Source organism: Galendromus occidentalis, unplaced genomic scaffold (assembly GCF_000255335.2).
Source record: "Galendromus occidentalis unplaced genomic scaffold, Mocc_1.1 scf7180000077530, whole genome shotgun sequence".
Classification (NCBI taxonomy): domain Eukaryota; kingdom Metazoa; phylum Arthropoda; class Arachnida; order Mesostigmata; family Phytoseiidae; genus Galendromus; species Galendromus occidentalis.
Window position 1 is genome coordinate 1,043,337 of NW_003805518.1, and position 10,150 is coordinate 1,053,486.

Sequence of the window (10,150 nt, forward strand, 5' to 3'; positions counted from 1 at the left end):
TTTGCAACTTCTGGTTTTCCGAGGATTTTTTCGTTTTTTTCTTGGTTCATTACAGGCACAACTCGCGGGAATTTTATCCGAAGAGGGGTCGATCAGAATCATCGTCGAATTAATTACTCGTTTTTTTTCCCGCCGTCCTTCTTTGCTATCTGTGCATTTTTGAGTTTGTGTCTCCTCCAGTTCCCTCGGTTCCAATGTCCCTGTTCCACTAGTGTGAAAGAGACTTACGGCAGGAGAGCATGACATTTTCCCAGACGCTCCGGTTCTGGAACGCCAGGAGTTTTGGACTTCACGATTCCGGAAGCATAGCTTCACGGGATCGGATGAAATTCGAGACTTGGTAGCAGCGCGTAGCTGCGGTTCGGTTGCGTACACGCTCGTTACGCATACTCCCGGGCACCAGACCGCTTTCCAAAGCGTACTGTGCTTCGCATGCCTTAGCGAGTTTCCTAGTACAGGCTGTCATAGTAGCGCTAACCGTAGTCGTAGTGTCCTAAAATCAGGGAGGTTCGGTCGTTGAAGCCGTTCCCTTGAGGGGACTCGCTGCACGACGTGCATGCTTCTCCCAGCGGATGAGGGATCTTCCGTGTGTATCGAGCTTCGCATTTGCTCGTGCGATGCTTGGCAATACTTCACTCACGATGGTTCATTCTCTTCCTCTAGGTTTGACGTTATCATCCCCCGGACTAGCATTCGTGTGCCCAACGTGCAACCGATCACTGAAGTCCCGGCCGGTTCTGATGAAGCACATGAAACTCCACGACCGAAACCGTAAAATCTACGATTGCCAGCTTTGCTCATACACCTGCAACTTCGGGTTCAACCTGAAACGACACATCGCAACGGTGCACGCCAGACAGGCCCCGCTCGCGACCTCACCTGGCAGTAACAGTAATAACAATTCGACGAACTCTGTGGCTATAATGCCTACATTCAACTTCTAGGGCGTCGGTAGGGATGTTCGTTTCTCTACACGTTTTCTCTCGTCGCTTACCCAGACGAAAACAAGGGGGCAACCGACCATTTAAATCTGCGTATCTCATTGTAAACACATTCAGAGAGAACCCACATCGAATTCACCATCACTTCACGGATGGATATAGGAAGGAAGGGCTCGATCGATCATCGGTTCACAGTGTGAACCATTCGAGCTTCTCCTCTGAATATCGATTGAATAATTCACCGATTGAATATACATTCATCGAACCGATTGACACCGGTTTCGGAACTCTCGACCCGGGGGTGGTCTCTCAGAGAACCTTTCGGTCTAGACTCTGACTTCCCCATACTCGACTCTGGATGTCTAATCCTCGTCAATCCTGGAAATCCGAGCCTTTTAAAGCGAATGGCAGTATTGTTGCAAAGTATTGCCAAGCGGAGGTTGGCTTGGTAGGACCAAAATTCGTTGTGGGACTGTTTTTACTAGGTATACTCCTCCGAAGAACCTTAGTTAACTATTGTAGGTAGAGGTGTGAGGCAGTCGAGCAGGCGTTCGAGAACACGAAGGAAGTATTAGAGAAAAAAGCTACGCCGGAGGCTCAGGAGTTCAGAGTGGATTAACCGACATGATTATTTTCTTTCTCGCATGAATACCGTGTTGTGGATCCGAGCGGCAAGTAGTGGAACCGGCTGGAATCAGCAAGCGACCCTTTAGACATTCTCTTGCATTCGGACTCGAAGCATCGAATAATCAAAAGCAACTTTGAAGTTTTTTTTCCTCGAGGGAGGCGGGATTCTGCTAAAGCTGCGCCAGCCCCTCTCAGCTCAATCAAGACAAAACTGACGAATCTGTGTAAATTCACGTTCCCTGTTTGTCGTCTTCTGCTCGGTCTCGCTGCCAAAGATACAACGAACAGAGATTCGATAATATTTTGATTGAAGGCGGTTGGAGTTAACTGTAAGTGAGTTTCAGAGACATTTCCGCTGGTTATTCCGCTGACTATAATTATAACGATTATTATTATTTTACATCATCGCAGCGTTAACGGAGAAGAATCGCAATTTTTCATGTGCAAATGGATTCCTGCGCAATTCCTATCTCGAACGAGAAAAAACGTTAAGACCAGGTTTGCGAGCTCAGAAAAAGTCCAGCAACCAAAGATTTGCGCCCGCAGAGTCGAGCGTCGGATCGATCGGCTGGTCGGTCGATCGGTCTCAATACCTTAAAGCATTAATTACGCTTGAGAATAAGCAATTCACATTATGAGGCTCAAACGTCCATTCCCGAACGTGAGATGAGGAACTACAGACAATTCCACATTGGATCAGCATTCGAGATGCATTTTTTGACGGCGTACTGTTTGTTATGCGCCCTCACTTGGCTCCATGTTTTGAGGATTCGATAGCAGTCTGCGCGACGGTACAGAAACTAACGGAAATACGGGGAGTGAACCCATGCTCGCATGGGTCCCGGGATATTTTCTGTTGCCAAAATCAAACTAAGGGTATCTATACATCACTGATGCATTACAATTACAATCAAAAGAAAAGCAATCAAACGTATGCGAGTGTTGAGCGCGAGTTTCGTCGCTGCCGTCACGCATGTTTTCGTCGTAGTTGTTCAAAATTGGTATCCTTCCTAGTCTTCGAGTTACGCCGGATTCGACGACCGACGACTTCAAACAATGACGCGCGAACGCTCAAAGCCTGACGATTTGTGTCCAGTCCCGCTACGCGTAGGTAGACCCACTTGCCAATACCCCCACACTGAGAAAAACCAAAGATTTACCTTTTTTGCCCACCAAAAGCCGACATATTATAAACCCGTAATCGCTGTTTCATAGAACCGCATCGTTGCGGACTGTCATACCAAAGCGTGCCTTGAATGGTCCAACTGAAAACCGACAACTAAGATGTAAGACAAAGGCGAGTACCATGGCGCCGATCCTGACGGAAATAGATGAGAAGCATGCTCCATTTATCCAGTAATTAATGAAGATGGTTCGATGATCTTGAAGATGATGCTCGATATAACCTACCACGTGTGAAGATGGAGTCGAGCTGCAATTTGTATGGTGCTCTATTGATCAATTGCGAGCGAAAAACACGCGATCTCTGCCAGTGCGGGGCGGTTCCCACAGATTTGAGGTTACTTGTCAACCCTCTTGAGATAACAAGAAAACAGCAAGAAGCATTAAATACGAAGTACAGCTCTAGAATTTTCAAGTAGATGAGTGAAAGAGGAGGCTGAAGTTGCTGAAAGTCTACGGGGCTCGCAAAGTGTGCAAATGATATGTGCATAAGTTTATCCATAGCTCCTCTTTCTGATAGTTCGAGGAATATTTTAATAAACCATTATATCATTTCATAAATTTTCAGTTTGTTTTTGTTCGCCGTTCTATACATCGACCAAAACCTTTGTTCGACTTACTTCATTCGTTGATGATTCGTTCGAAAGACCGGTGTTTATTTCCATTCGATCCCATCAGAACTTCAACGATAGCCGCGACGACGCATCGTGGATTTGGTCATGATCTTAATCTTGATTTTCATCCGTCGCTCTCTTCCGCGCAGCGATTCTGCACGGCTCCTTGCGCTGCCGTCGCAGATCGAACGGAACTAAGAGAGCATTGCAGACCTTATCCGCTAAAACGTTTGTTGTCCATTTCAGGCTGAAGGCGTACCCGGGCAGCTCAGAACAGATGGCGAACTGTTCGATGCTTGGCAACACATGCTGCCGGATGCCGAACTGAAGAGGAAATTTTTGCCGAGAGTAAAAGTGATTCATTTCTGCAGATACTAACTTGGAGTTCTCGTTTCAGGGATCTTCGTCAAATCTGAAAATTTCGATGTCGCAACGATAATATTCTCTTCGGGTCGTCCTGCTGCAAGAAAGCAAGACGAAGAAGAAGAAATTGTCGTTGCCTAGTCGCCCACCATCTCTTTGAGCTACATTAACGCACGTTGTTTTTTCTCGTTTCTGTTTTGCAGTGTCACGCGGCGCGTGTATTGTATTTTGGTGCCGCCATATGTTTAGCATGTATCCCCACCATTGAGTTCTGTTGAGTTTTTACCCTTGGTCAGCTACCGTTCTGCTACCGTGCGTGCACCGTGAAGATCCGCAAGTATATCTTCTACCTAGGAAGATTTCCTCAGTTCATCCCAACCGGCTAGACTAAGTAAGGGTGGAATAATCATAGTAGGAACTTCAGCTCGAAGACCCCGATCAGTAATGGAGGTGCTGACCGGGAGATTGCCGTAGATTCAGGGGATTCCCCACCGTGACGCTATCTCGAAGCGCGTGCAATCGATGAGGAGACGGCACGTTCTCGCAACCGGAGCAAACGACGCAAGTGCCGTCAATCGCAGCTGCTCAAGAATTTCGGACGAGTTCGGGCGGGAACGCATGGAAGCCGAACCCGCGTTAACCGTGCCATGGTGGTGTAGCCACTCTTGATTCTCCCCCGAACCAACTCAGTCAGATTCTTCTGGGATCGCCGCCGACGGCATGGTTGCTATTCGGTCGTTCGGTCGCTTCGAGAAGAAGCCGTTCTCGCTCGCTCGCTCGCTTTTTCGGCCGGTTCTAGGGGTGTTGCCGGCCTGCCTGCCGCCTGCCCGCCTGTGTCATGGCCACCGTTGCCGCCTGTTGCTCGGCTGGCTGGCTCACTCGCTGGAGACGCACCGGCAGCGAACACAAGTGAGCTTGGGGCACCGAAAGGTGGATGAACCCTGGGGTGGACCACGTTTCCGTCGCAGCGTTGCCCGCCGCATTGGAAACGCCTCTGCACGTTATACAGTCAGGAGGACCGCGGCGACGGCAGCATCCGGCTCGACTAATCTTACCGGAGTCGTGGCCACGTTCTGGCATTGAACTCGGTCAACCGAGCCTAACCTGTCCTTCATTAGTTTGCTCCCTCTCTCCCTCGCTCTAGGGCCCCTGAGAGATGTTATTCCAATGGGGAAATAAAAAGCCTCGGAGCCATGTGGCGCCTCCTTCGCAGAAGTGAAAAGGAAACCTTCTCCTTTCTGTGAACTTTGACTTTCGTTCACCTTGAACTTGGGTCTTCCCGCGCGCATGATTTCATGCCGACCGGAAGGAAGACCCGTCGAGCCCACTCTCGGAAGTCTCCCGTACGAGGTCTCGAGGCAACGTTCTCTCATCCATGCTACTTGTCGCTGTCTGCTAGTTCTTGGCCGTCGTCGTCCTCTCCTTGTCGTTGCTGACCACGATATCTTATCCATTACTGGCGCCTCTCACGGGGTTTCAGAGCTGTTTCTACTACGATTACTACTAGCAGAGCCGAGGCGAATGCCGCTTTCAGTCAGTCAGTGAGAAAGCTCTTGAAAGCTCGTGCCATCTAGCGTCTCCTTCCTGAACTAATAGGGGAAACTCGATGTAATTCACAGCTACGCTCAGAAGAGAAAGCCGCGAGCTGAAAATTATCAGTCCGAAAGCTATCAAACAGGAGATCGTCGACGAGGTCGAAGATGAATTCCTCACGCGGTACAACAGTTTCATCAACAATATGCAGTCCTCTGTCCAGGGCAAGGTACGGGAATGTTTGAAGCCCGCTTTCGAACACTGATTCTACATCTCATCTTAGACAGAATATCAATGAGCCTACCCTATGATGATCTTCCCATGGCTTTCTCGGGATCTCATTCATCCTGGATTCGAGCAGCGGTTAAGACGTGATTATTTCCTTTTTAGACCGACTTCACCGGCAGCGCGAATCGCAACGCCACCAGCGACAACCAATGTCCGATCTGCAAGAAATCCTATTCAACCAAACACTCGATGCGCAGGCATATGCTCATGCATAAGCCTTTCAATAGGAGGTACGTCTCGCGGAGGGGACTGAGGGAGTTTTCAATTAATGAGCTCGCTGCTTCCCCCTGACCATCGATGACAGTCGGGCAGGTCCACTGAATTCTTCTCTTCTCCCGCAGATTCGAATGCGTCATCTGCCAGAAAATGTTCAATTGGCCCGGAAACCTTCGCACCCATTTGCAAACGATTCATCAGATGCGACCTGAAGAGTTCGAGTTCAAAAACTACAAGTTCCCCGAGCCAGAGGAAATAATTTTGGAAGCTTCCGCCGCTGGAAACCAATAAGTTGAAATATCCTGAATAATCTCCGCCTTGTCACGAATGGAACATACTCAGAGACAGACGCTCGGAAAACTGCTCTCCCGATTCCACCTGTCACCCGCCGGTCATGCCTACGCGCAAAGCCGCGCCTAGCCTGACTGCGCCCGTGAGCTTTTTGCGGAAAAACGCAAGTTCCCAGCCCTAAGGAAATCGGTTCGCGGAAAGGCGCCACAGTCATGCAGGCAGATACTACTGAATGGTCACACATAGAACTCACAATTTTCCGCGAGCTTCTCCGTGAAGAATCCAGACCTGCTCGATATGGTTCGTCGATCAGCTGATCTTGGAACTGATCGTCGATGAATTCGGGGCGATCATCGATAAGTTATTCTGATAGAATCTGGAGGAAAATTAGATTTCTGTTTGGATGAAGTCGGTGACGAGTCGACAGGTCGAACTTCCGATGTGCTCGCACGTTCATCGGTGTGTTCGTCATGCCCTGTACACTCCGGTCCCTGCTCGATGGATTCGAAGGGTAGAATCATCCACGAAATTTCCTCATCGATCCAGTGATCGCTTGTGAAGGCTCATCGGCGAACGACTCGATCTGATCGAAGAGCAGGACCATTTCAGAACGTTCCTCATGAACCCTCACCGACTCAAGTCTGGAATCCGCGGGAAGAGCACACGGGAGAACCCACGCAGAAGAGAAAACAAATCTAGTCCAAATGAGCCGTTCTCTTTTGAGCATCAGAGCCGGCGTCTCGTCCTAGTCTTTTGCCTAAGCGTCGTATATACTCAGTATACGCGAGATTTGTTTTTGTTGTGTTTATCTCTATTTATTTTAGTATTCAATGAACTAGTCAATTTTGGGAGATCCCCTGATGGTCTGTCGTGGTGGCTTGCCTGCGTTACTTTCCTTTCTCATTGGAAGTCGATGCCATCCTTTAATGAGTTGCTCGTTAATTTAGTCCCTAATATTTTCTCACAATCGGTTAATTTATCAACTCACGCATGAACCGGTCAACGCAGCCGACCGTTTGCCCACCGATTGACTCACAAGGCCCACAAACCCATCAATGAATGATTCGAAACTTTGATATCTCTTGAGCACTCAAGAGCGCGATCATTCTTGATTGATGGATGGTTTGCTATCCTCTCTGCTCGACATCGAGCCGCTCATATCGTCGACAGCGTGTCCTACAAGAAGTTCATAGCCTCTGGCAAACTCATGCACACTCGCTAGGCTATTCCGTGAGGTCTCGCCTCTGTCTGTCAAACTCCCGACTGCCTCGCTTCTCTCCCCCGGCATCGCTGGAAATGTGGACCTCCATGGGTTCGAGAAGCGTCCCTGACGGTGTGAGCACTCTCCCTCAGTCGAAGAACTCCGACCAGTTTGCTGTTCATACCATGATACGATGATGGTCAAAATGACTATGACCACCTGGCGGTGACGAAGACGGCGACGATTATGATCTATTATCCAAGCAGATAATTATTATTATCCTAGATAACGATGATAGTTTTGTAAATATCGAATGTGAGATACAGGAACGCTGGAACTGCGGAACCGGTTGTTTGAACAGTCCCGATAGTTTCTGTCGAATGAGACAACTACCTAATGGAACGAACATATAGACAGGAGACAAGCGAAGAAAAGTTTGTCGGTCAGATGTCGTAGGGCAAGTATTGTGAGACAGACCGAGTAGGAGCGCTTCTTCGATTAATTTCTGTTTGCTCCCCTGTTGACCGACCGACCGACCGATCGATTGATCACGCGCCCTTCATTCATCCATCGATCAACTCATGAAGTCATGATTTCTTCTCATCTCACCTCAATCACTGAGTTGATGTTTCATGTTCTTCCTTACCCGCTCCATGAATCATCGGAGTATCCCTTGGCCTGATTAGACAGCTCGTCTCGAGGCCTCGCGAAACATCTCGCCTGATCGAGATCCTCCTCATCATATCCACAACGAACCCTTTGCTGCTCAGGCTGCTCATCTCTCGCTCAATCCCCTCAACCGTTGATGAATTTCGAGATCGTATGCTCCGTTGATGGATCGATGATGTGCCTCGATCAATCATGCATTATCGGAGACCGAGACGAGACAGAGGTTCTGTTTCATGGTTTTCTTGTTAATCGATGTTATGAGTTTTTAATTTTGACTTGAGTTATGTTTTGAGATCTGTTAACTACTCACCTGGTCCCTTCTACCTGAGAGTCGATCCTAACGTACCTAGGGTCGCCTCAAACGGAATCGAGCTCGGTGGAAGGGAGATATCATTGTCAACATAGGGGAAAGTTATATCCGAAGCCCGAAATCGATATTCTCTGTGATTCTGAGTATCTCACCCATCCCCACTATTTTAAGTATCCTGTCAGGTCTCCAGTAGTTCCCTCTCCGATTCGATGTCTTTTTTTTCTCCCTCGGGATCGGTTGCCTGAGTTTTTACTGTCAATCATTCTGAGTTAGGCGCTATGATGATATTAAGGACAAACTGAAGATTGTGGGAAGAAACGCAGTGTTCGAACCCCAGGTCGACGCAAGAGGGGAGCCCGAGTGCCGAACATGAGACACGAGGCTCGTTTTGCCGATGCCTACGCGTTCATCGTTCTGGAAGTTTAATTTTCGAGAACCTCTATCGAGAAGCCCCAGCCTCATCCAGGAGTTTCCATCCATCGATGGGTTTCGAACACTGCGCACCCAAATGGGCAATGTATATGATCGAAGTACTTAAATAGGAAGCAGTGACAAACACAGATGCAGAGGAGAACTAAGTAGTCATGCCCCATTGAATAAAACGAGGATTTTATGATCTATCGGAACAAAATGTGTCTCTTTATCGTGTTCGCCGAGAACCAAGATACTCGGACCGCGCCAGAAGCCGTCTGCCGACAATCTCCTCACAAGTGTCGATGTGAGCAGAATCGTGCTATTACGAGCAGATTCTAACGAAGCTTTTCCTTTCAGAACTCTATTGGATACCCTGCGCCGTCTACATCATCGGACCCGTTATGCTTATGATTTCTTCTCTGGTCGTCATCGTGTTGTCGAAAACTCCTCCTCTACTCGGTTCCCCCCTGCGTTTTGTGTTCTGTTGTCAGGTTTATGTTCGCTGCCTCAGCTGGTGTTGTTCGTGTCGGTAGGTGAGACTGTGTCTCGTCCTCTGAGAACTGCCGACTTGGAACTGGTTCGCCCACTGACAGTCGATCCGGAGTATTTTTTACCCGATTTCTCAAGTCTCCTCTCAATTGTCTAGTCGGTATCCAGCTTCTCGGACTCGGATTCGAGGGCTCTTAGCGTCAGTTCTGCTCAGTTGGTATCAGTTCCTTTTCGTACGTTTCGTTTGTCCGATGTGTATGTCAGCCGAGCTTCGGGGTATCGTCTATATTGCAATCCAATTGTCGAAACGACGATGGGGGAACGGATCGATTAATTGGTGCACAAAAGATGTGTCCAGATGAGGATTGATCCATGGCGCATCGAGCAATCCTGGAATCACTTACCTATTTCCATCAGGCTGCACCGTTCGACCCGTTTTCCAATCGTCGATTTCGGCCGGATTCTCTTGGCTCTCTCAGGGATGAAATCTAAACTCTTCTCTTTTTTTAGGCTTCGAAGAACGCAAGCGGTATTCTTGTCCCGAATGTGGGCGATTATTTACCGCGAAGAACAACATGAAAAGACATCAACAGGTTCACCAAGCGATAAGAGTGAAACATACGTGCCCCCTTTGTGAAAAACGTTTTTCGTGGGAGCAAGACTTGAAGGTTCACATCAGGATGCGACACCCTGATCAGCTGCCTAACTACGCGTAAATCTCCGTGAGTGCCCACGGCACGGTCTGATCTCTCCGGCCGGCACGTTCGGGTCCCGTCCTGCAATGTCCGCAATGCCTGTTGTGTCTGTGCGCTTCGGAGTCGTCGTAGTTTCGGCTTCTCAATCAATGGCCCTGCGACGGAGAAGGACTCGGAATCGTCGTTCCTGCTTCCTTGCGATCGCTCGAATGACGGGAATCTTTGTTTTTTCGTCTCGTTGCAGGATCAACGGACTCCTCAGGATCAGTCGTCGATTTGTCGTCGCCATCGCCGCTGCAGTTGTCGCCGCGGCCGCC

The 10,150-nt window shown here is 48.8% G+C and overlaps 1 protein-coding gene across 1 annotated transcript; it reads left to right on the forward strand.

Moving 5' to 3' along the window:
• Nucleotides 1–641: 641 nt before the first annotated feature.
• LOC100904009 (ras-responsive element-binding protein 1-like) lies at nucleotides 642–6,055 on the forward strand. Its single transcript, XM_003748375.1, has 4 exons — nucleotides 642–891; nucleotides 5,347–5,489; nucleotides 5,651–5,778; nucleotides 5,890–6,055. Exons 1-4 carry the CDS (start codon nucleotides 642–644, stop codon nucleotides 6,053–6,055), a joined length of 687 nt encoding a protein of 228 aa, XP_003748423.1.
• Nucleotides 6,056–10,150: the final 4,095 nt, after the last annotated feature.